Source organism: Aquarana catesbeiana, linkage group LG04, assembly GCF_042186555.1.
Source record: "Aquarana catesbeiana isolate 2022-GZ linkage group LG04, ASM4218655v1, whole genome shotgun sequence".
NCBI classification, from domain to species: domain Eukaryota; kingdom Metazoa; phylum Chordata; class Amphibia; order Anura; family Ranidae; genus Aquarana; species Aquarana catesbeiana.
In genome coordinates this window covers 289,247,181-289,274,907 of record NC_133327.1, presented here as the reverse complement: position 1 = coordinate 289,274,907, position 27,727 = coordinate 289,247,181, and the positions used below count along the sequence as shown (strand labels likewise).

The following is a 27,727-nucleotide window of genomic DNA, read 5'->3' as shown; positions in this document are numbered from 1 at the left end:
TCTCCAAGTTGTGTAATGATATCTCTGAAGCGATAGCTTCCTTTAGGAACAGACCCCTGTAAAAAGTGGGAGATAACATGAATGTTTATAGACCTCAGATGTGCCTTGTTATCCTTGGTCCAAAACAAGGCCAGACAATTATGAAAGAGTCCTGTATTGTGTTAGAAGTAGACAGATGCATGTGTTAAACATGTTGTGCAGATTCTTTGTTGTAATTAAATGAATGTACTGGTTGCAGAACCAATCAAGAGTTATAATTATAAAGCAGCAACAGGCTATTCCCTGTTTAGGGGGGGATCATTAAAGGGAAATATTGAAGAGACTTGGGACTGCACTGCCGTCATGGGCAAACACTGAAATTCTTAATTTTAGTACACTGGTGAATAAAACCATGATTTAGCAAGGTTCCCACAGCTATACAGATTACTACATGTTCCTGCAATGGAGAATGCATGGCCTGCTACAAGAACATATGCTGAACACCACATTTTGGCACTTATGTGTACAAATCTTTAATCAGGTAAAGTCAAGATGATTCCAATAGGCTAATGCCCATCATTATCCTGTGTACCAATTTTTAAATAAAGCCCTCAATGTCATAGGTATCAAAAGAGGGAGAATATAAAAGAGAAAAACATTTGGTCTAGAAAACCCACCACCACTCTAAGGCACAACTTCAGTGGCACATCATAATGATACATTATGGATTTAAAAAACAAAAACAAAAAACCTTTCCATTATATTTTACAATTAATATATGTACCGCTTTTGATTTACTATTAACAATCAAAATATTTTTGCAACCTACTATACAATGTAATTGTAAAAAATGTACATCTGTTAAGCTGCCAAAAAACAAAAAATAAAAATTTAATTTCAAATAAAACTATCCCGCTAGGTCCAAAAAATGTCCTAATATATCTGCACAGTTAAAAAATGAAGGTATATTTGCACATCAATAAAAATGAAAGTAATTGATAAAAGTAGTGTTGTTGACAGCCGTTAAAAACACGATTGGCAAAATATAAAAAATCAACTGTAATTTAGGAGGTTGCAGACGCGAGAATCTGGTGGAAATAAGGCACTTCTTGTGCAGGCTGTAGCATCTCAACAGAAGTATTAAAAAGGGATTATGAATAATGTTCTGGTAAAAACAAGAGGCTAGAAATGATCCTGGAAGCAGGGAGACATTTCAACAGTCGGGGAAGACACAGGAGGTAAGATGAAGGTGGAGCTCTACACAGACGTGGTCAATCTGTCAATGGAGTTATTGACCTCATTTTTGTTAGAGTCCAGTCCTTTAGCAGCATTCAAAGTGGTACGCAAGTTCTCCACAGTCTTTTTCATTGACTTTAATTCCCCAGGGTGCGGCGTAGCCCGTCTCAGCAGTGTTGCCTGAAAATAAAAAAAGGGAAAATGTTAAAAAGTCACGTAATAGTTTTGTTTGCTATAGAGTAACAAAGAAGATGAATGAAACACTGCAATTTGAAAAACTACATACCAACATATACTGCAAACAACTGTCATACATGTTGCAGCAGAGACATTGGTTAACAAGCTCAGAAAGCCTAAATAACTGTAGATTTGCACATAGGACCACATGCCGAAACATACCACTAGCAGACTGTCGATGAAACCTTGCACAGTGCTTTGTTTGGCCTGTAGTTGTGGCCAGGTCAGTTACTACTGTTACCAGATATACCATGAACCAGATTTGTGGCAAGGCCAATCCACAAGAAAGATTTGGCCATGTATCCTGTCCATAAACTGCTGGAATATCTGAATGCAGAAACAAGAACTTCTTGCCAATGCTTGTTAAGTTTTGGGAAATAACCAAAACACTACCTATCTGGCACCAGTTATGTTCAGATCTTTGTAAACATATAGCTGACCCTGCTGACCTATAGTCCAGCCAGAGCCTTAAAAAGGTAAAATATATTGCTGTTTCAATCACCTAATCACCTAACCTGTATAAGATCCTGTGATTGGACATTGAAGGGAAAAAATGGTGGAGACCATGATGAAGTATAACAAAATTGAGAGCAGCAAGAGGGGGTGGGGTCAGTGTTAGGTGCCACACATCACAACAAGACCCATGACTTACTCAGGGCAGGAATTGTAACAGGGTCAACAGTTTTGTTTGAAAAGAAAAAGAAAATACATTTTCATGTACATTCCCTGCTATGGGATAGTGGTTTATTTTCAGCCCAGTATCTCACAGTGAAGTGGTGCTACAGTGGAGACACAAGTTAACAAGCCCAGACCTCAACAGTAGTCTTTTACCCTTGGGACATGTACTGAAGCTTACCACTAACAGATGGTCACAGAAAAACTGCACAATGCTCATTTGGCCAGTAGTAGTGGCCAGGACAGTTCCCATTACTGTAAAACCAGCTAACATTGTCCCAAGGATTATTTGGCAAAGGGAAGCAAGACCACGTGCTATATCCTGTCCAAAAAAAAAAAAAAAAATCAGTAGAATCTAAGTATTTGCAGTTATAATTCAGGAAGCTAAACCCTTTCTTTTCTAGTTTTACTTTAGGCTGGGGACATATTGTATATGTTCAAGTGACAACTGTCAAACATGAGTGAGATTTCTTGTTACTCTCTGTTGAGTTTTCAACAAGGAAAGTAAAAGGAATATCGCCAAACTAGAGACAGCATCTAATCAACCTCAACGCTTTCCCAAATCTCTTTAATTGTACACAAAGAAAAACGTTTTAAAGTCTCTTGAGTGTAAAAAAAAAAAAAAAACACAGTATTTGCAAACAGTCTACAGGCTTCTGTAAAGGTAATCATCAAAATTGCTAAGAGAAAGTGATTGTGGACATAAAAAAGTAGATCCATTTACTATTGGTGTTGTATCTATTTGCCATAAATAATAAGGGGCTTTATATTACATTACATTATATTTAAAAAAAAAAAAATTGAAATCCCCGCATCAACACAAATGATGTGCGATACAGGGAGCTCTCCTCTGCCTTCCAGAAGATACACTGGCGCTATGAGTGCTGATTAAATGCTGCCTTTCCAGCATGCCCATTTCACAGTAGCCAGTCATTGGACCAGCTTCTGTTGAAAAGACAGATGTATAGACGGGCTGAAAGTTGTCCGCATCCAGTTGAATCGATGGGCCATAGGATTTAGATAGTTGAATATAGACGATTGTCTGAGCTATAAAATGTAATCCAATGTACACTTTAGGAAGTGACTGTTTGAATATAGGGGTACTCTGCAGTGGTGTGCTGTAACTTTAGTTCCCATTTTACACAAAAATGCTGGTTAATTTTTCTCCAATTTTTGTATAATAAAGGGTATTTTTTCAGCATATACTTTTGGGTATTCATGAAATGCAATTACTGAATTTTGCAGTCCTTCCAGATAATTAAACAGGCTAAGGGGGTTGTACATAATTGCAAGAGAGTATTTTCACTTAAAAAAAAAACAAAAAAAAAAAACAATACATTTTATTGAGAAGCCCAAAGTAATAATAATAATAATAATAAAAAAAGAAGTCACCGTCTCATCTTCCTCATCTTCTTTCTCATCATCTAAAAATCGTATGGCACTTATTCTATTCATTGCTCGTTCATTCCAGGTTTCATCAGACATATCATTCACTAAACTTTCAATAGCCCCACACCGTGGTAAATAGTCTGTGGGATAAAAAACATATTAGTCAACTTCATGAATGCTGGTGCTACAATATATAAATGATTCCACTCACTAAATCTCACCAATAATTAAAAACTGTTCATAAATGAATTCAAGTGTGTCACCAATTCACAGATGTGCATACATATATAAGCTTCACCAGTTCATTTCAAAGGTGTCACTATATAAATAAATAAAAAACAAAAAGCTTCCACCAGTTCACCCAGTATATCTGGTTAAGACCATCTTAAGGCCCCTTTCACACTGTCGGACCGTTCAGGTCCGCCTGTCAGTTTTGATGGTGGACCTAAACGGGCGCTCCATGCTAGTCTATGGAGCAACGGATGTCAGCGGTGACATGTCCGCTGAGATCCGACCTGGTCCGAAATGCTAAAAGCAGACGGATGCCCCTACATTTGCATCCGTCCCTGGCGGATCAGATCGGGTGAGAAAAACGGACATGCTGTCGTCCGTTTTCATCCGATCTCTCCACAGGAAGCAGCGGCGCTCGGCAGGCCCTTCCCTGCTCAGTGAGCAGAGAGGGACCTGTCATCCGCTGGCTCAGCGGAGATCAACGGAGAGATCTCCCGCTGAGCTGGCGGACTCCGAAGCAGCAGATCCGCCTTGTGAGAATGATGCCTAGCAGGTACTAAGGTGGAAACAAAATGTTGCACCTATACAATTTTTCTGCATAAAGGACTATGTCTGTTGCTACCGTATGTCACTGTATTAGTTTTACATCTTCCACTGCACAGCATGGTAAATGTGTTTGGATTCTAAGAAGATACTGTCAGTTCCAATGTTTCCAAAGTTGCCCGTTATGGCCAGTGCCTGTGTTACCCTTCATGGCCAGTGCCCATATTTCAAGTGTTGCTGATCACAGCCAGTGCTTCCATTGTTGGATTAATGAATGCTTTCCCAAATTTTCCAAAAATTTGTGGAAAAACGAAATCTTCAAAAAAAAAACTCAACATATCGCTTAGCAATACTTTGGTGTGTTATTTCAAAAATGTGGTCATTTTGCAGCTAATGCTACTGTCCTGCCACTTCAGGGCCTTCACAAATAGTTCAAAAATGTAATAGTCAGGAAACAACATGCATAATTGATGCCTCTAGAAAGCCTGAAGGTGGTCCTTCAATTTTGGGCCCCCTATGTGGTTAGGCTGCAAAATTTATCACATATTAAAAGGTCTCTATTCAGTAGCAGTAGTAGAATGTATTTTAGGGTATAATTTTAAGTACGCCCATGTTGTGTGGGAGAATTTTTCTTCTTATGACATCTTTATGGGGAAAAAAAAAAAAAATTACCGTACCTTAGTTTTTCAAATTTGGGACAATAAATTAGATCTTTAAAAATACTCACCATGTCTCTAACTAAATATCTTTTTTTGGGGGGGGGGAATAGATACCAAACTGCCATTTGGGGGTGTTTACACTGAAGTTTTATGGTCTCAAGAAATTATATAGGCAGTCAGAAGAGTAGGGTTCAAAAATGTCATACACAGTGGGGAAAAAAAACTCACAAGTACACAAGTATTCAACAGCCTTTGCCATGACACTCAAAATTGAGCTCTGGTGCATCCTATTTCCACTAATCGTCCTCAAGATGTTTCTACAACTTGATTGGAGTCCAACTGGGGTAAATTCAGTTGATTGGACATGATTTGGAAAGGCACACACCTGTCCTTATAAGGTCCCACAGTTAACAGTGCATATCAGAGCACAAACCATGCCATGAAGTCCAAGGAATTGTCTGCAGACCTCCAAGACAGGATTGTATCGAGGCACAGATCTGGGGAAGGGTACAGAAAGATTTCTGCAGCATTGAAGGTTCTAATGAGCACAGTGGCCTCCATCATCCGTGAATGGAAGAAGTTTGGAAATACCAGGACTCTTCCTAGAGCAGGCTGCCCGGCCAAACTGAGTGATCGAGGGAGAAGGGCCTTAGTCAGGGAGGTGACCAATAACCCGATGGTCACTCTAACTGAACTCCAGTGTTTCTCTGGAGAGAGGAGAACCTTCCAGAAGAACAACCATCTCTTCAGCACTCCACCAATCAGGCCTGTATGGTAGAGTGGCCAGACAGAAGCCACTACTCAGTAAAGGGCACATGACAGCCCGCCTGGAGTTTGCCAAAAGGCAGCTGAAGGACTCTCAAGACCATGAGAAACGAAATTCTCTGGTCTGATGAAACAAAGATTGAACTCTTTGGCCTGAATCGCACCGCTCATCACCTGGCCAATACCATCCCTACAGTGCAGCATGGGGTGGCAGCATCATGCTGTGGGGATGTTTTTCAGCGGCAAGAACTGCGAGACTAGTCGGGATCAAGGGAAAGATGAATGCATCAATGTACAGAGCAGTGGCGGCTGGTGCTCAAAATTTTTTGGGGGGGTGCAAATAAACTGAAAAATTCAGAAAAATATTGGAAAACAAACATCAACTGCAGCCTCGTTGTGCCCATCAAATGCAGCCACTGTGCCCATCAAATGCAGTCACTGTGTCCCCCCCGGAGGCATTTAACCAGAACCCACGCCCGCTCGTTGTCTGACCGGCACTTACCCCATCTTGGTGGCGGGTCAGGCAGCGGGTAAAGGCAGCGAGCTGTGGGACAGGCAGTGGGTCAGGCAGTGACGATCTGTGGGTCAGGTGGTGGCTCCTGTGTCCTCCATGCTTCCGCCGTGCGTCTCTTCCTTCCTCTTGCTAGGCGTCCAATAAAGTCCACCCTATTTTGAAGTCTATGGCTCTAATCAGGTGCTTCAAAAAAACACCCCCGCTGCTGTAATTCACACGCCCGGCGTTCTGAAAGGGACCAAACACATGAATAGGGGGTGGCCGTGGCGGCCATGGATAGATTCCTGCTATGCAGGAATCTATCCATTACTCATATAGGAGGCTGTGCCTGTGCGCCCTTAATGGACGTAGCTGCCACTGGTACAGAGACATCCTTGATGAAAACCTGTTCCAGAGCGCTCTGGATCTCATAATGGGGTGAAGGTTAATCTTCCAACAGGACCACGACCCTAGGTACACAGCCAAGATAACAAAGGAGTGGCTACGGGACAACTCTGAATGTCTTTAAATGCCCAGACTTGAACCCAATTGAACATCTCTGGAAAAATGTGAAAATGGCTATGCACTGACGCTCCCCATTCAATCTGATGGAGCTTGAGAGGTTCTGCAGAGAAAAATGGGAGAAACTGCCCAAAAATAGGTGTGCCAAGCTTGTAGTATCATACTAAAAAAAAAAAAAAAAAAAATTGATGAGGCTCTAATTAGTGTCAAAAGTTGCTTCAACAAAGTATTGTTGAAAATAAAAAAAAGTGGTTAATAAATAACACCAAATGAAAGCTCTCTCTGTTTCAAAAAATGATACAGATACTCCTTGTTCAATGACCACTCGGACTCGCGACCAGCTCTCCCCACCCGAACAATGAGCTATACATCATTGTATTGTACAGTACAGAATTTTCAATTGTGTTCTGTACTTATGCAAATTAACCACAAAAACAATATATAATGTTTGGGGGTTCTAAGTAATTTTCTAGCAAAAAAACATGTTTTAAACATGTAAACACCTAAAATCCAAAACGAGGCTGGTCCTTAAGTGGTTAAGGACCAACCGCCGCAGTTATACTGTGGCAGGTTGGCTCCCCTAGGCAAATTGCCGTAACTGTACGTCGGCCGCTTTAAGAACTGTAGGGGGGGGCGTGCGCCCACGGCGTTGATGCGCGTGGCCAGCAGGCGTGATGCCCACTGGCCACCCACGATCGCTCCTGACAGAGACAAAATGGAGATCTGTCAATGTAAATTGACAGGTCTCCGTTCTGTCAGGAGAGGAGAGACAGATCTCCTGTTCCTACCTTTTAGGAACAGCGATATGTCTCCTCCTCCAGGCAGTCCCACCCCCCCCAGTTATAAACTTTCCCTAGGTAACACAGGTAGCCTCTTGATCGCCTCCTAGTATTAACCCCTTCCCTGCCAGTGACATTTATACAGTAATCTGTGGCTATTTTTAGCTCTGATCGCTGTATAAATGTCAATGGTCCCAAAAAAAGTGTCTGATCTGGCCCCTGCAATGTCGCAGTCCCGCTAAAAATCACAGATCACTGGCATTACTAGTAAAAAAAAAAAATAAATAAATAAAAATGCCATAAATCTATTCCCCATTTTGTAGACGCTATAACTTTTGCGCAAACTAATCAATATACGTTTATTGCGATTTTTTTTACCAAAAATATGTAGAAGAATATATATCAGCCTATACTGAGGAAGAAATGTATTTATTTTTATATTTTTAGGGGGGGGATATTTGTTATAGCAAAAAGTAAAAAAATAGTGCTTTTTTTTTTAAAATTGTCACTCTTTTCTGGTTTATACCACAAATAATAAAAACCGCAGAGGTGATCAAATACCACCAAAAGAAAGCTCTATTTGGGATAAAAAGGACAATTTTGTTTGGGTACAGCGACACATGACTGCGCAATTGTCAGTTAAAGCAACGCAGTGTCGCATCGCAAAAAATGGCCTGGTCATTAAGGGGGCAAATCCTTCCAGTCCTTAAGTGGTTAAAACAATGCTATTAAGCTGTAGTTTTGTGTTTAGACTTTTTTCACAATACAGTACGGTAGTTAAGAATGCTTAAAATATTAATTACTTGTGGCTCCTCGTTTAACGACCAATTCCTTTAACGACCTGGTTGTTGGAATGGAACCTGGTCGTTAAGTGAGAAGTACCTGTATAACATTAATTTGGGTACAGTGTTGCATGACTGAGTAATTGTTAGCTAAACTACTAAAGCACTGAAAACTGAAAAACAGCTTGGAAAGAAAGAGGATATCAACATGCTGGTATTGAAGTGGTTAAAGTGTCATTGACCACTAATGATCGTGAAATTGTTTTTTTTTTTTTTTTTACTGGGGTGTGTGTGTGTAAGCAGCTGGGGGATAAAGTGCCTCTGACCACAAAATCACTAACCAGACTAAGGGGCAGTAGCAATTTTAAAGCAGTTAAAATGCACCTTTTATAAGGGTTTGTTGACTCCATCCATGCTTTTACACATGTGATACTAAATTCTTATCAAATGTTGTTTTATATGCAGAGCAACCACTGGACTTTCAGTCAGAAAAAATGGCTTTATTTTGCACAAAAGCAGTAGAAATATTTACCTTGGCCACTAGTTTCAGAAGGCATCTGTGGTAGTAGTACACACGTCAAAACCTTTTCCCCAGTGTCAGGATCAACATCTGTCTGGAAAGTCAGCAGAGGCTGGGACTGGTTATCCGATAACCATAATGCCTTCAATTTGAGCGAGGTCAATGACAGAGGTAAATGGGATAATCTATACAAACCAAAATAAAACATTTTATAAATTAAAATTGCTCTGAGCATCATCAGTATATATTTATTGGTTTACCAGCTCCTTTACTACTGCTAATAAAATAGTTTGCAACCACATGAGTTAAAAGTAAAACTAAAATTAAAATAAGCAACGCTTGCATAAAATCCAAATTTAAACCACTATGCGTCTAAATTCTATAAACACTTGACAGTGTGGATCTCTGTAAATCAAAACAGAAGTCATAAAAATGATTGGATGTTGAAAGCACTGCAATAGGTACCCACATGACTAACCCGAGTGATTCACTTTAAATTATCTTGGATTTGCAGAATTACCCATAAAATCACTCCAACAAAACTAAGAAGCATATTGTTACCTGTTCCCAGCAACATCAAAGACATGAAGTTCAGTAGCTTGTGCAATTTCTGGAGGAATACGTGTCAGACGGTTTTCACGCACACAAAATACATTAAGACTACAACATCCGCCAATCTGTAACAATTACAACAAAACAACATTCAAGTGTTACTAAAAAAGGTAAAGTTTTTTTTTTTTTATTAAAATAAACATGTTATACTCACTTGCCCCGGCGATCTTGGCTTCTCCTCTTTCTTGTGCCCCCAAAGTAAGCAGTTTGCTATCTGGCCACACAGTGTGTGCTCGCTCCTGAGATTTGTGGGTCTATGAGACCGCCCTCCATAGACACACACAGTGGGGCTTAGCCCTGCCATCTGCTTCCTCCTCACTGCATTTAATTGACAGTAGCAGAAGCCAATGGCTCCTGCTGCTGCCCGAGTACCTGTGTAAGGAGGAGGAGAGGTGAGAAGAGATGCAGTCATGCACAGCGCTGGATCTGTTCTCTCCTCTTTTCCCCTTCACACAGGGAAAGGGGAAGGAAAGCAAGATATAAAACATTTTAGCAGGGAATGCATTTAGGTAAAAAAAAAAACCCAAAACACACGTTGGCTTTAGAACGACTTTAAAAACAGGTACATTGCCTTATTGCAGTACACATTAGAGTGTATAAAAAATGATCTATATGAGTTTACCTAAGCCATTTAAAAAGTAGAGCAACCAAAGCCAATTTGGCTGTACTTTTCCTATGGTGCAGTTCGTTCTGCACTCCTTTGACCCGTTTTCAGCAAACAGTGGGCTGAAACCCACTGTCAGCTGACATCACAGAGCCGATCCAGACTCGGGAAAGATGCAAGACCATATGGTTGGGATCCGCCCACACGCGAGCTGTCAAGTGCCTGAGCCAGCCGCTCTTGCCCCCTTCACAGCCCAGCACTACAGTGAGCGTGGGGGAGGGGCAGAGTAGAGCTGGTGACCTAGAATCCATGCGCTTGGGTCTCAATCTTAGCGCTGGCGGGAGACAGATGAATCATTGGACCGATGCTGCATCCAGCACATATTTCTGCAAGTAAAAAAAAAAAAAAAGGTGCATTTTTTTTTTTTTGCTCAGGAGCAAGCAGAACATTAGATTCGTGATCAGTGGATCACAGATGCAATGTTAGGTTCGTGCAGACGCTTCCTAAAGCTCTCTGCCTGTACCTCTCTGTCAAGTTTCAGAGCTGCATGAAGTGTCACTAAACTACGAGGGAGAACTACAAGCCGTCTGCTGTGGTGGAAGGTAGGACTTGTAAGTAATTCATTTACAGACCACTGTGATTGAATGATGCAGCTGTGTGGGCGGAGGGGGGTTCTAGCAACAGGTTACATGTTACATCCTACATTACGGGTGCAACATATTGCTAAAGGTGAACTTAGCCTTTAATGTGGCTCTAAAGTACATTTTTCAACATAATGCATTCCCTGTATTAGGGTAAAAAATGTCCCAGTAACTATGCCCCCACAAAGCCATTGGTATCAATCAAATCCTGTTAGGGCGGGAGAAGGGGCAGGGCTGTGTTGTGCGTCTATGGATGCACACAGCTTGGCTGGGAGAATGCCCATAGCAGCCAACTTGCTATGGGTGAACTCGCAGAGGAGAAAAAGAGGAGAAGAGGACAGCACCAAAAGGGGACCCCAGAAGAGGCGGCTCTGTGCAATACCATTGCAGGTAGGTATAACATATTTTATTATTTTAGGGGGAAAAAAGCCTTTATAAGCACTTTAAATATTTTTTAAAAGTTTAAAATCGGGTTCATGTTTAATCAAAAATCCCCTTAGTCTCTCTCCCCTTCCCCCTCAACACAATCAGCAACATCACCTCGCAAGCCCTCGCATGCACACCAACGTTCCATAGACTTGAAAAGGACCATACTCCTGCAGTACAGGTATGTCTCATTAAAGTATAGGATGTTAGTTCATAGATAGCCTATGACAAGATTTTAAAAGGCAGTGGTGCAAACTGTGAGAGTCAATGCCATTATAGGAAGTAAGAAATATCTTGCATTTGACAACTGATTGTACTAACTGATTTATACAGGAAGACTTTTGATTAAACGTAGACTTAAACTTTTAAATCTCAGTTTTTGTTTTTAATTTACTTGCCCATCTTGCAAATAATACACTACACTTTTCTTTGAAAAGCTTTAAAATGCAATATAGTCAAATTTTTTGAATAAAGCAGACGTAGCACTGTTGCTGTTCTACTTCCAGATGGCACACTTTGAATAAAAGAAAGCTATACAGTTTTACCCTAATTTAACAGATTACAATCAAAATTGTTGAAGATTAAGAAATAATAAAATTACAAGTTTTATTATTGTCAAATATTGGATAATAGGTTTTGTTTAAAATTACCCTCGGCTTTGAAACCATCTTGAAAAACAATAGAATATGAGTAACATGGTAGTCTTGCCCTGGAATGCACCCTGCTGGGACCAGCCACTGATTTTCCAAGGTTGTACACATGCAGTTAAGTTACTACCACTTTTTTTTTTTTTTATGGAGAAAAGAGTAATGAGTGATCTTTTTCTCCTCTGCGAGTTCACCCATAGCAAGTTGGCTGCTATGGGCATTCTCCCAGCCAAGCTGTGTGCATCCATAGACGCAAAACACAGCCCTGCCCCTTCTCCCGCCCTAACAGGATTTGATTGACACCAATGGCTTTGTGGGGGCATAGTTACTGGGACATTTTTTACCCTAATACAGGGAATGCATTATGTTGAAAAATGTACTTTAGAGCCACATTAAAGGCTAAGTTCACCTTTAGCAATATGTTGCACCCGTAATGTAGGATGTAACATGTAACCTGTTGCTAGAACCCCCCTCCGCCCACACAGCTGCATCATTCAATCACAGTGGTCTGTAAATGAATTACCAAAAATGATTTTAAGAAAACTGCTGGAATAACCAATACACTGCTTTTCCATTTCTAGTCCTGTTTGAATCCTAGGAAATATGGGGCCATGTGGCTGATCCTACTATTTCATTGGCAGAGCTCCTGCACCACACTCCAGCTGTAGCCTTAAAGTAAATTGTATTTTTAGTGAGCATATATTTAGTCTACTCACTATTATAATGTATAGAATACTAGTAAAAGAACCTGTGATTGAAGGATCAGGAGATGATGGAACAGACCTTCGTGTCTCCACCATTTTCATTTCATCACATTCCAAAATGGTAACGAGGGTCAAAAAGAGGGGGAGGGTGCAGTGTGTGGTCCCACATGCACCACAGCAAGACTCATTACTTTGTCAGGACCTTGTGACTGTAACAAGAGCTACAGTTTAATTTGAAAAGGAAAACAATGTGAATACAGGAAATTCAGTTCCATCATGAGTTGTTGCCAACTCTTAACTTTCCTAGCTTAAATAAATTAATATTTAAAATGGGCCTCGACTCTTTACAGGACAGGCATTACTAACTGGCCTCAGAATCAGATAAAGAGATTAGTCCTTTATGCATGACAAAAAATCCAGTCCAAGGCCGGTATGGTCACCAGGACTTTTACAATATAGCTTTTGCATACTTTTATTTTTTTTTTAGAAAAAATGCTGCATTACTCTTGTACTTACCTCCTTTGGCAAAGACATTAATTGATTCCTATCAACATTCAAATTGTTTAGCTTCTTCAATTTCCCAATGCTTCTTGGCAGAATCTGTGTTATAAAAACAGAGCGTTTGCATAAATTATGTGTTCTGGTCTGCAGAAAGATGCTAACCTGAACAAGAGACAGATCAGGAAATATCAGCAATTAAATGTCATTTTTCATATTTTTCATTAGATAAAAAGAAAAGAAACAAAGAAAGAATAAAACAATGCAAGTTTGAACTTTAAGAACTATTCCATGAATTCGCTAAATCTTTTCATGCAAGCCGATTATAGCATCTTATATTTTTAACAAAAAATGCACAGAAATTCAGATGGAACACTTTAGAAAAATAGCAATAATAAATTCTTGTTATGTACTGGAGTTTCTATTTTATGCAAATTACTTTTGCAAGACAATTGAGGGTTTCATTTGGCAGCAAAATGAAATCTTTTTTACAACAGGGAGAGGAAAAAACAATGCACTTTGTTGTATCGTTTGCCAGTTTAAAGTAATAACCGAATATAGTCAATAACGTTGGATGCAGCATTCTGTAATATAAGCAAATGTCTGCAAAAACCACAGAGCTGAAGAAATGAATTGATGCCATTTGTAATATGAGGAGCCAGGAATCACCAAGCTTGTAAAAGTAAACAGTCTTTAGTGTATTCACAAAAACAAAAAAACGCTTTCTTCAGTAAAACAGTCTATACCAGAATTATGATGAAAATAATATGATGGCTCACTGCCAATATACTAGTGCAGCACCAGGGCTGTAGCAACAAGATATCTTTTGAACTTCAGGGTAAGCATGGGAAGCCATCAGAACTAGCACACACATACGTATTGTTTATGCTAATGTAAAAAATGTTAATTGTTGTGATATGTCATACGACACTTATAGTACATATTTCCTTTTATTAGAAGGCTTTGACCCCAAGCAGATGATCCCTGAGGAAGCCGTTTCAGGACGAAATATGTCGGGACCTACATAAATGCCACTGTAAACATAAGGACTGTACCATATGAGTCATACTGTATATGTTTTTATGAGGATATAATACCTGCTTTTAATCTTTTGCTAAAATAAACATTGACTTTTTTTAATGATATCTGCTGGATTATTTTTGCATTGCACCTAAAAATTCCCATTAAACTGCAACCATACTTTGAAATCAAGGGATGTGGTGCTATAATCATTGTGAAGAAATATACCTCCTTTTTTTTACATCTAAAGGTCACCTTAATGTAAATCAGACTTGTGATACAAGCATGCAACATATTACTAAGTGAGGGAGGCCAAAAAATAGGATTTTTACGTCATACTTACCTGTAGAGGAAACAAAAAGGAGGATTAGGGACTTTAAGGAAGCCAAAACCTGGCAAGGTCATGTATTTCCATCCCTTGGGACTTTAAATGAAATCATGGCCCGGTAAGGTCATGTATTTCCATCCCTTGTATTAATTAGAATTGGGGAGCACAGAGGTTGCAAACGAGTAGAATAGGTGAACACTGAGAATGTATTGCTAGACATGATAAGCATATAAAGTCCCACCCTCTGTGCTCCCCAATTCTAATACTTACCTGTAGAGTCCTTTTCTTTGAGTACATCACGGGACACAGCGTCAGGCTAATATTCATTACCTGCTTGGTTATACTTCATCATTAGGTGAAAGGACACTGGAAGACCAAAGGTCTTCAGACAGGAAGTGATCCCCTATATAACCCCCTCCCATACAGGAAGCACTTTAGTTTTGTAGCAAGCACTGAATCCTCAAAAAAGAGGGGAGGGATCTCTGTGTCCCATGATGTACGCAAAGAAAATGATTTTACAGGTAAGTATGACGTAAAAATCCTATTTTCTTTTTCATACATCATAGGACACAGAGTCAGGCTAATATTCATTAAATGCTGGGACATCCCAGAGCAATAGCCTTGAGGGGAGGGAGACACCCTGCCTAATACTAACCATCAGAACTTTTACGGCAGCCCGCAGTACACTGCAGCCCAAAGCTGAATCCTCGGCTGCTCGAACATCCACTTAAAATTTTGTGAACGTATGCACTGAAGACCAGGTAGCAGCCTTACAAATCTGAGCCACAGATACGTGATGGTAAAAAATCCCAAGAGGTTCCTACACCCCTGGTAGAATGAGCTCTCACCCTAAAGGGAGGAACTTTATGTTTCAGACCGTAGGCCTGAATGCCCACTTGAACGACCCAATTGGCAATGTAAGCTTTGGAAGCTGCCTGCCCTTTCTTGGGTATTTTTGGTGAAACAAAAAAAAAATAAAGAGTCTGGTTCTAGGATCTCCGCAGATCTGCCCGGACAAGGTCCAAAGAATGCAGTCGTCTCTCTTCTGTCGAACGAGTCTGAGATAAAAAGGAAGGCAAAAGGCCGAAACCACTTTTGGCAAAAAGGATGGCACAGGTCATAACATGACTCATGGTCATGGTGAAGGATCAAGCCTTGGTGTGACAAGTGAAATATAACTCCGTTTTCCAAAAAATGTGCTTAATCCCAGTTCATTCATGATTTAGCAGGGGGGGACAATTACCTTTACCCTTTGCACATAGGGCCAGGCAGGTTTGGGCAGCTTTTTTCCCTTAAAGAGGAACTGTAGCCTGTTTACATAATTTGTAATAAAACATCTTTACCATTCTGAAGCTTCCCACTTTGCATATTTTCTATATACTGCGATTCGATTCTGTACTTGTCAAATATGCTGCAAAAATCTCCCTCCTCTGAGTCTGGCTGCAATCATTTTAACTGTGGGCAGCTGAAACTGCTGCCTGTTCACTTCCTGGATTTACACAGACACACACTTCCAGCTCTACAGATCTCACTGGCCCTCTTATGACTTATCCCCCCTCACTTCCTGGCAAACTCTCACGAGAGTGAGAGCTGTGCATGAGGTCATAAGCCTAGGCTTTTTACCAGACAAGAAACAGGAAGTGGGCTGTATAAGGTATTTACTGGCAGAAAAAAAATATGTTTTACTATCCAAAGTTAAAACAACAAAGGCAGAAAATTTAATAGATGGAAAGATGAAAAATGACTGAAGTTCCGCTTTAATAATGGAATTCATCATTTAAAAACTGTATTGTGTATTTACACGGGTTATCTTTGTGTAAAATTACCATTTGTTTGATGATCTGAATCATCTAAGGATAACAAATATGTAAGAAAATAAAAAAACAGAAAGGGGGCAAATACTTTTGCATAGCACCGTATGTATATGCCATAAGTTTATGTAAAAATCTGTGCAACGCTATAAATACAAATTCACGAATAATAAACATAAGTGCAACTATAATAATCATAAAAGTGATGCATATGTACAGACTCGCTATAATAAGAGTCAGAAAATGTAGAAGTGACTGTATAAGGGATCCAAAGTGAATAAATATGAACAAAAAAACTGTTCGTAAGAGTCCAAAAGTCAATCTGGAAATCACCGAAAAAATATGGGTGTGTACAGGAATAATGGTCTGATCTATGAAGTCACTGTGATCCTCCATCATATTAAAAAAAAAAAAAAAATACACACGCGTACCAGAGCAAGAGGACTATCATATGCTGGGTACAAAACACTATCCAAAAGTCTAGGTCTCCACACTTCATGAACAAACACACCATGGTCGGTTCCAATTGAGCATATAGGGAGGTCACAAGTCAACATCCCATTCACTTGTCCTATGTAGGGGAACATCAAACATGATCACAGTGTAAAACTGTCAAGTTATGTTTATTAAAAAAAAGTAGTATTAAACACTAACAAAATCCAAAGAATAAAAGCACTTATTAGAAAACATCCTTTTCGGGAATCATAAAGGCCAACATCCTAGGTCTGAGTACACCCAATGTGTTTCATCATAACAGACGTCCTCCGGGCTTAGGAGCCATGCTCCATCATTGCGCCTTTTATATAGTCACAACCAATAGTAACTCCCCTGTGGCATCTGAGTTCCAAGCCTCCTTTTGGATTACCGCATGCAAGGTCAAAGGAGATGGAACCCAGCATGCAATTTAAATATCAAAAATAGACGAATATAATTTATATCACCATCCCCATCAAATCATTCTCTGCAGCTATTACCTTTGTACCACCACCCCCTCCCTTTAGAATGTAAGCTCTACGAGCAGGGCCCTCGTGCACCTTTTGTATTGAACTGTAATTGTGTTGTCCCCACTATACATTGTAAAGCTCTGCGTAAACTGTTGGCGCTATATAAATCGCGTATAATAATAATATTTCAGGAAATAAAGAAAAACCCAATGTGGGATTCATTATGTATTACTCATAGATACAGTTGTGGGGGGGTGTTTATAAAGAATACATCATGAATCCCACATTGTTTTTGTTTCTGATAAAAATGGACGAATAAAATGTATACCAGAAAAAAAAACAAATGGGATTCTTTATGTATTATTTATAAACTTACCTTTATAAATTTATAAATTCCCTTTCATTTCCAATCTGCAGTGCAGTAATTTTCTGTAAAGTAATACAATATGGCAACCTGGAGGCCTTCTTTTCAACCTGGGTGTACAGAAAGCCTCCAGAAATGGGAATAATTTATATAAAATGGGAATCATTACAAAGAAGGAAAATTAAATATCTACCTCCAAGCATATGTTGGATACCAATAATAGTCTCCCCAAGATGCATAAAAATATGCAAGCACTCCCCCCGAGACCTATAGTTAATGGAATAGGATTGTTATCAGCAAGATTGAGAGATATATAGAGCTCTTCCTACAACTAAGTGTTATAACCACTAAAGCCTATTCGAAAGACACTAAAGATCTTTTGAGTTTACTACAACAAATTGCACATGAAACACAAGTGTATTTGGTTACTGTGGATGTTTCATTTGTATATAGAGTGGTACAGCACGAAGATGCGATACTAGCCCAGAACTGGGCTTTAAGTAAAAGAATATCCCACACTTCCAGAAACTATTTAAAAAAAAAAAAAAAAAAAAAAAAAAAAATTATATATATATATACACACACACACACATATATACAATCTTAGACTTCCGTCTAAATTGAAATTACCGTATTTATCGGCGTATAACACGCACATTCATTTTAAGAGGGTTGTTTGAGGAAAAAAATTCATGGTGAAAAAGTGAGTGTTATACGCCAATAAATACAGTATTTTTGGTATGGAAAAAAAAAAGTCTATATTCAGGAGGACATGAATGGTAATGGGAGCAAAATTTGCAACCAGCAATACTGATTTATGGCAGGGCGGGAGGATAGATTTTTTTTTTTTTTTGTCAAAGAACAGAACTCCTCTTCTACAAACGCTTTAAGGATGACCTCTTCTTAATGTGGCTGAGTACTGGGAATAATGGGCAACAGTTTATGTACTGAATAATAATAGCAACAAAATCAAATATTGTATCAGTACTAATAATGAAATACATTTTTTAGATGTCACCATATTTAGAGATCACAAATTATATACGAAAGATGTATTGTCAACGGTGTCTCCCAGTGTTAGTTCTACTTGAGGCTCGCTCATAAGCGCCAACCAGAGCGAACCGGCACTGGTGAAGGACCATTGGTAGTGAAAAGCTTCCTGTGGATGTAGAGAGGTGTTCAACACTGTGAAGATTATGTACGCCAGCGAGGGCCCCTGCGTTATATGCAGACTTGTTCAACTGGCCGGTATATGTTCGCTCTGCAAAGACCTTATCAGTTTGATACCAATCTGCTTTTGAGGGGGGATGTATGCTCATGTCTTTCTGTGTGCCTGATCACCACGTAGAGGGACCATGAGCTTGTCCCTGCAGATAGCCTTGCATCCATAGGAACGGTAGTATAATCCGGCTATGCATTGTTAGCTGAACAATGCAGAATAAGGATTCACGCCAATGGTAGAAGCGAGAATATGTGCACGAGCTTAGTCGGAACAGTGTTCACGATTTCTTAGGCACCAATCTCACTACACATGGGTACCATTGTTAACTGTAGACGCACAGTTTTCATGTACAAAGGGCTGGAAATTGTGCACGCTGGCCTACACAGGCACGCCCAGACACTCCCCTAGTCATTGTTCTTTTTGAATATACACGTGTTTTCATTGGTTGAGTTTTGTATAACACCTACTGTTTGAAGGAATGCCAGGGCTTGATTGGCTGAACTCTATAGTCACCAAGCCTCTTTTGTTACCCCTGTTCAAAGTCCTATGAATAAATGGAGCTCCCATAACAACCTAGGACTGTCTGTGGAGTTTCCATGTAAGAACAACTATCATGTCTGTCTTACTTGATAAACATGAGTGCACTCAATTGCATTATCCAAAAGATTAGACATTTTATTACAAGTAATACTGCTAAATGTAGTTTATGTATTGCAGTGCCCCTGTAGGCAGATCAAGAGACCCCTTAAGAGGAGGCTGGTTGAGTATATCAATAATATACAAAAAGGATACAAATATCATAGTGTATCCTTGCACTTGAGGATGGTGCACAATAAGGATCCCTCATTACTGCAATTTTTGTGGGGTCAACAGAGTCCACTCACATTGGAGAGGGTCAAATGGAATGAGGGAAGTATCTAAAAAGTGCACTAAGTGGACTTGCATATAGCACTAGACTTAAATTGTTATATTAGTGTAGTCCCTTTTAGGATATCAGGACTTTTGTATATTGGGATGGATATTCAACCTCTGGGGGATTAAGGTATATATAGAAACTAAATAAATTAATCTTTTTTATATAGAATTACACTGTTGGGCTGTGCTTTTTCTCTGAATATACAGTGGGGAAAATTATTTGATCCCTTGCAGATTTGGTATGTTTGCCCACTTGTGAAGAAGTGTCTATATTTTTTATCATAGGTGTATTTTAAATGATAGGAGACAGAATATCAACCAAAAATCCAGAAAAAAAAACACAAAACAAATATTATAAATTGAGTTGCAGTTCAGTGAGTAAAATAAGTATTTGATCCCCAAGCAAAACATGACTTAGTACTTGGTGGAGAAACCCTTATTGGCAAGCACAGAGGTAAGACGTTTCCTGTAGTTGGTTAGCAGGTTTGCACACCTCTTTGGAGGCATTTTAGTCCACTCTTTTACAGATATTCTCTAAATCCTTAAGGTTTCTTGGCTGTCACTTGGCAACTCAGTTTCAGCTCCCTCCATAATTTTTTTTTTATAGGATTAAGGTCTGGAGACTGGTGCTTCTTCTTGAGCCACTCATTTGTCGCCTTGGCGGTATGTTTTGAGTCATTGTCATGCTGGAAGACCCAACCACGACCCATCTTCAGTGTTCCGAAGGGAAGAAGGTTCTCATCCAATATTTTACAATATATGGCACAATCCGTTGGACCCTCAATGCGGCAAAATTGGCCCATACCTTTAGCGGAGAAACAGCCCCAAAGCATCATGTTTCCACCTCTGTGCTTGACTGTAGGAATGGTTTTCGTAGGGTCAAAGTCAGCATTTTTTCTTCCTCCAAATACGTTGAGTCAAGTAAAAGGCATATAGCTCAATTTTGGTCTCATCTGACCACAGCACTTTCTTCCAATCCTTCTATGAATCATTTAGATGTTCATTGGCAAACTTCAGACAAGCCTGTACATGGGCCTTCTTGAAGAGGGGGATCTTGCGAGCACTGCAGGATTTAAATCCATGGCGGTGTATTGTGTTACCAATGGTATGTTTGACTGTGGTCCCAACTGCCTTGAGATCATTCACAAGCTCCTCCGGTGTAGTTCTGGGCTGAACCCTCACTTTTCTCATGATCATCCTTACCCCATGAGGCAAAATTTTGCATGGAGCTCCAGACTGAGGGCGATTGATGGTTATTTTGAATTTCTTCAATTTGCAAATATTTGTTCCAACAATAGAAAACATAGCATAAAAAAAAGTAGAGGCAATTTTGAAATTAATGGCAGCAACAAGCCTCAAAAAAGTTGGCAAAGTGATACTAACAAGAAAGAGCTGGAAAAACATTTTGCAACTAATTAGATTAATTGGAAACAAGTCAGTAACATGATTGGACATGAAAAGAGCATTTTACATTTTCTGAAGTACAGATAGGCAGAGGTTTACCAATCTGTCAAAATCTGCAACTAAAAATTTCAGAATCTTCTCTGGTCCAAACCTCATTTAAAATGGTCTGCTGCAAAGAGGAAAATGTTTTATGTGGTCCGATTAACCACTTGACCACTGGGCACTTAAACCCCCTTAATAACCAGACCAATTTTCAGCTTTTGGTGCTCTCACATTTTGAATGACAATTACCGGTACTCAGTCATGCAACACTATCTATATGAAATTTTTGTTCTTTTTTTCACACAAATAGAGCTTTCTTTTGGTGGTATTTAATCACCGCTGGGTTCTTTATTTTTTGCGCTATAAAAGAAAAAAGACTGAAAAATCTGTAAAAAATTTTTTTTTCGTTTCGGTTATAAAATTTTGCAAATTAGTAATTTTTCTTCATATATTTTGGCCAAAATTTATACCGCTACATATCTTTGGTAAAAATAACCCAAATCGGTGGATATTATTTGGTCTTTGTGAAAGTTATAGAGTCCAAAAGCTATGGTGCCAATATCTGAAAATTGATCACACCTGAAGTACTGACGGCCTATCTAATTTCTTGAGACCCTAACATGCCAGAAAAATAAAAAATACCCCCCAAATGACTGCTTTTTGGAAAGAAGACGTTCCAAGGTATTTAGAAAGATGCATGGTGAGTTTTTTGAAGTTGTCATATTTTCCCACAATTCTTTGCAAAATCAAGTTTTTTTTTTCTTGTTTTTTTTCACAAAATTGTCATAGTAGCAGGTTATTTCTCACACACAGCATATGCATACCACAAATTACACCCCAAAACACATTCTGCTATTACTCCCGAGTATGGCGATACCACATGTGTGAGACTTTTACACAGCGTGGCCACATACAGAGACCCAACATGCAGGGAGCACCTTCAGGTGTTCTGGAACACCCAGGCCATTTCTGATATTTCTCTCCTACATGTAAAAATCATCATTTATTTGCTAGAAAATTACATAGAACCCCAAAACACTATATATATATATATATATATATATATATATATATATATATATATATATATATATATATATATATATATATATATATATATATATATATAATTTTTTTTAGCAAAGACCCTAGAGAATACAATGGCGGTCATTGCAACTTTTTTAGTGGTTACATGTTTTGAGTTACAGAGGAGGTCTAGGGCCAAAATTATTGCTCTCGTTCTACTGATCACAGCGATACCTCACATGTGTGTGTGGTTTGAACACGGTTTTCAAATGTGGGTGGGACTTACGTATGCGTTCGCTTCTGCATGTGAGCACACGGGGACAGGGGCGCTTTAACATCTTTTTTTTTTATTGTTCATTTTACTTTATTTATTTTAGTTTGACGCTTTTTCCCCCCCCCAAATTTTTTTGATCACTTTTAATCCTATTACAAGGAATGTAAACATCCCTTGTAACAGGAACAAGGCATGACAGGTCCTCTTTACAGTGAGATGTGGGGTCAATAAGACCCCACATCTCACCTCTAGGCTGGGAAGCCTGAAATAATAATAATAAAAAAAAAGATTCTGGCTTCGATCGTAGCAGTGAGTCGGTAGAAGCAACGGAGGGCGGCGGGGGGGGGGGGGGGGGGACGTCCCCTCTTGCCTTCCGTAAGAATGATCAAGCAGTGGAACAGCCGCTATGATCGTTCTTATAGTGTAGGGAATCGCTGGCTGAAAAAGGTGATATCTGAATGGATGCCTGTAGCTGCACCCATCATTCAGATATCCCCGCACAAAGTCAAGGACGTCGTATGACGGCCGGCAGGCGGAAAGTGGTTAAAACGCATTTTTTTTTTTTTAACACAAAGTTGTCCATTTTTACAATATTTCTAACACATAGCATGTACATACCAAAAATGACACCCCAAAATAGATTCTCCTACTCCTCCTGAGTACAGCAATACCACATGTGGGAGACTTCCACAGCCTGGCCACACACAGAGGCTGAGTATGGCAGGGTATCGCCGAGTATTGCAGAGCATGGCGGGGTATGGCAGAGCATGGCGGGGTATGGCAGAGCATGGCGGGGTATGGCAGAGCATGGCGGGGTATGGCAGAGCATGGCGGGGTATGGCAGAGCATGGCGGGGTATGGCAGAGCATGGCGGGGTACGGCAGAGCATGGCGGGGTACGGCAGAGCATGGCGGGGTACGGCAGAGCATGGCGGGGTACGGCAGAGCATTGCGGGGTATTTCAGAGTATTGCACAGTATTGTGGGGTATTGCAGAGTATTGCGGGGTTTTGCAGAGTATTGCACAGTATTGTGGGGTATTGCACAGTATTGTGGGGTATTGCACAGTATTGTGGGGTATTGCAGAGTATTGTGGGGTATTGCAGAGTATTGTGGGGTATTGCAGAGTATTGCAGGGCGGATTGAGGGATGGCTGAGCATGGATGGATGGATGGCAGTTGTCACAGAGCAGCGCTGTGGGCACTACAGATCCAGCCCACAGTGCTGCTGCCATCCGATCCCTCCCCCTCTCCACTCACAGTGTACCGATCGGTACAGAGAGGGGAGGAGAGGAACCGGCGTCATGAGATGACACCGGTTTGTTTACATGTGATTGCTCCGTCATTTGACGGAGCGACCACATGGTAAACGGCCACAATTTGCTTGCACGTGATTACATTATCAAAGTCAGCAACGCTCCCCCTCATTTACTAAGCTCTGATGAACTCCGCTTGCAAAGTGCACGTGCAATGCAATACAATGTGCTTTCTGTAAATCAAGCCCAGTTTCTTTTTCAGGGAAGGCCTTGCATATTTCAGCAGGACAATGCTAAACCGCATATTGTACCTATGACAACAGCAGGTTCTTGTAGAAGAGTTGGGGTGCTTAAAGTGATTGTAAAGGCAGAAGCCTTTTTATCGTAATGGATTCTATGCATTTACCACTTGCTGCCCGCCCACCGTAAAATGTCGGAGGAGCAGTGCGGCTCTCGTTCTGAGAGGACGTCAAACGATGGCGCCCCAGAACGGGTGCGCAGTGCGGTGATCGCAGCTGCGCCGTGTTCCTATGACACGGCGCGACCCCGATCTCTGTAAAGAGCAGATGACGCAGCTCTTAAACCATGTGATCGGCTATGTCCAATCACAGGCGTTCATATGTAAATGCAGAAGTGCCGTTAATCTGCCCTCCTTGCCTCACACCGACAGAGTGTGTGGCGAGGAGTGCTGATCAGCGATATCTCCTCGCAGGTGAGACCAGGGCAGTAATCAGGGCAATCATCAGCAGTGCCATCAATCAGTGCAAACAATCAGTGCCCATTAGTGATGCCAGTCAGTGCTGCCTTTCAGTGCGGTATATTAGTGCCTCCTAATCAGTGCCGCCTCATCAGTGCAGTCTCAGGGAAGGAGAAAAATCACTTATTTACAAAATTTACTGACAAACTAGGAAAAACTTTTTTTTTTTTTTATCAAAACTTTCACTTTTTTTTTGCAAAAAATAAAAAACCCAGCAGTGATGCTCTATTTGTGTGAAGAAAAGGATTAAAAATTCATTTTGGTACAGTGTTGCATGACCGCATAATTTTAATTCAAATTGCAACAGCGCTGAAAGCTGAAAAACGGCCTGGCCAGAAAGTGGGTAAGAGTGCCCTGTATTGAAGTCGTTAACATAAAAGAACCTTCTGTGTGCAGCAGCCCCTATCAGCATCCCTCCTTACCTGAGCCCAACTCTAGCCAGCGATGTTGCAGGAGAGACTCGGCTGCCCAGGAGACGCTGCCTCATTGGCAGAGACAGTGTAATGCTTCAGGCAGTGAACTATGTTGGATTGTGTGGATCACAGCTTCGGAAGTCTATGAATACTATATTCTTAACAGTTATGATGAGTCAATTTCCGCTGCGACATTCAGAAGGTAGGGTTAGAATTTTTAACCTTAACAGCTATCAGGTAGGAAGACTCAGATAAGTTTGGAAATACAATCGGATTTAGAGTGGTAATACACAGCCATGACGGGGAGCTTCAGAGGAAACTTAAGCTTAGTAGCACTACACAGGGATAAAGTTTATAGGAAACGTAAAGATACTTGCAGTGAGTGGATTCCTGGAGATGGGGTCACCCAGTGGCTTCTGGAGAGATGTACTGGTCTCCTATGTGGAAAGGAACAGGTAAAGTTTTCTTCGGGCAAAGAAGGAAAAGACTGTGAGTAAGGCAGAGGAGCTTCTCTGACTACTAGAGAGGAAGGGGCTCTGTCCGGCCCAACAAGTGGAAGTTGGAGGGGCTCTGTCTGGCCCAAAAGTGAGGTGGAAGACGGGGCTCTATCCAGCCCAAAAGAGAGATGATAGTCGGGGCTCTGACCGGCCCAAAAGAAACATGATAGTCGGGGCTCTGTCCAGCCCAATAGAGAGAGATGATGGCAGTCTGCTGTTGGAGATCTTTACCTGGCATCAGGTTCTTAGCACGAACGTCAAGCAAATGGCTGTTTAAGTAGGGACAAGAGGAGGAGCCAGGTGATGTCATTGCAACATCATCAATCTGCGACGGTGTTTGTGGAGATATCAGAGCTCCCAGTGGAAAGATAAGAATATTGCAGGAGAAATGTCGGAGCCTCCAGTGGAGGGATAAAGACATTACAGGAGAAATGTCGGAGTCACCAGTGGAGGGATAAAGACATTACAAGAGAAATGTCGGAGCCTCCAGTGGAGGGATAAAGACATTACAGACAGCAGCGAAACACCATTGGCTCCCGTTGCTGTCAAAGTCAGTGAGCCAATGAGGAAAGTGAGGGGGTGGGGCCTAGCCAAGCTGCTTGCTGTGGGGGTACTCGTCAGGAGGGAGAGGCCAGGAGAGCCGAAGAGGGACCAGAGAAAAGGAGGATCTGGGCTGCTCTATGCAAAACCATGACACAGAGAAGGTAAGTATAACATGTTTTTTTTTTTTTTTGCTTAAAAATAACAGACACTTTAGTATCACTAACTGTCCTGCCTGTCCATACCTTTCGCCAACTGAAGTTTTTTCGTGCATCATAAAATAAAAAATATGACAAAGGAGACCCAGGACTGTTGAGCAGTTAGAATCCTATATCAGGCAAGAATAGGACAACATTCCTCTCCCAAAACTCCAACTGGTCTCCGCAGTTCCCAGATGTTTACAGAGTGTTAAGGGGCAAGTTCACTTTTTTTTCTAAATTCCAGCTTTCCTCTCTAACTAGAACAACCTTGAGGGCCCGGTGCAAGAAACCTTAAGAGCCCCCCCCCCCCTTGACTCCCCTCCCACCTGTCCCACTGATCCTGGGGCCCATTAGAACTGTTGTGCAGTCCCGCGGCAGGACGCTTTCACATTTTCTGCAGCTAGCCCCCTTCCTACCATCTTGGGCCCCTCCCTACCCCCTTCCCTCACCACCCACATTGGCAGAAAGCACACTAGCACACCAGGGAACTCCATATAAGGGTCCAACGCGGTGGCAGAACTACCAGGGTTGCAAAGGTCGCACTGGCGACCAGGCCCTGGTGTTCGGCCTCTGTGGAGGTCCCCAGTCTCCTCTTGCTGTCCTGCCCCTGCTATTACCAGCGCTGGTCTGGTGTCTCTGCCTCTATGGCAGTGGTGGCAGTCTATTAGGGCCCAGTGCCGGTTACACTGTGGGGCTTGTAGCCAGCTGAGCCCCCCCGCAGGTCACATAGCAGCGGTAATGCTGCATAGCCTTCTCTGTTGACATGCCGATTGGGATGCGATTCAGGTGAAACTCTCAGTCAGATCTAAAACAAGTATTTATTAGAATCAAGACTATAATCACATATACACTCACCGGCCACTTTATTATTAGGTACACCTGTTCAATTGCCCGGTAACACAAATTGCTAATCAGCCAATCACATGGTAGCAACTCAATGCATTTAGGCATCCAGACATGGTGAAGACGACTTGCTGAAGTTCAAACCGAGCACCTGAATGGGGCATTTAGGTGACTTTGAACGTGGCATGGTTGTTGGTGCCAGATGGGCTGGTCTGAGTATTTAAAAAACTGCTGATCTACTGGGATTTTCACACACAGTCATCTCTAGGGTTTACAGAGAATGATCCAAAAAAGGGAAAATATCCAGCGAGTGGCAGTTAAGAGGACGAAAATGCCTTCTTGATGCCAGAGGTCAGAGGAGAATGGGTAGGTTCGAGATGATAGAAAAGCAACAGTAACTCAAATAACCACTCGTTACAACCAAGGTATGCAGAATACCATCTATGAACGCACAACACATCGAACCTTGAAGCAGATGGACTACAGCAGCAGAAGACCACACCGGGTGCCACTCCTGTCAGCTAAGAACAGGAAACAGGCTGCAATTCACACAGGCTCACCAAAATTGGACAATAGAAGATTGGAAAAACGTTGTCTGGTCTGATGAGTCAATTTCCGCTGCGACATTCAGAAGGTAGGGTTAGAATTTTGTGTAGATATGAAAGTATGGATCCATCCTGCCTTGTATCAACAGTCCAGGCTGGTGGCAGTGGCGTAATGATGTTGGGGATATTTTCTTAGCACACTTTGGGCACCTTAGTAACAACTGAGCATCGTTTAAACGCCACGGCCTACTTGAGCATTGTTACTGACCATGTCCATCCCTTTATGACTACAGTGTACTTTCTTCTGATGGATACTTCAGGATAATACACCATGTCACAAAGCTCAAATCATCTCAAACTGATTTCTTGAACATAATGAGTTCACTG

General features: G+C 41.0%; 1 protein-coding gene across 1 annotated transcript in view; it reads right to left on the bottom strand.

The window, feature by feature from the left end:
* Positions 1-487: 487 nt before the first annotated feature.
* The window catches only part of LRRC1 (leucine rich repeat containing 1), a 276,773-nt gene continuing 249,533 nt past the window's right edge, over positions 488-27,727 (bottom strand). The window contains exons 10-14 of the mRNA XM_073626677.1: positions 12,961-13,044; positions 9,372-9,487; positions 8,823-8,995; positions 3,520-3,656; positions 488-1,395 (exon numbers count right to left, since the gene is read on the bottom strand). Coding sequence (XP_073482778.1) covers positions 1,237-1,395; positions 3,520-3,656; positions 8,823-8,995; positions 9,372-9,487; positions 12,961-13,044 — 669 coding nt within the window. The 3' untranslated portion in view covers positions 488-1,236. The remainder of the gene's footprint in view (positions 1,396-3,519; positions 3,657-8,822; positions 8,996-9,371; positions 9,488-12,960; positions 13,045-27,727) is intronic.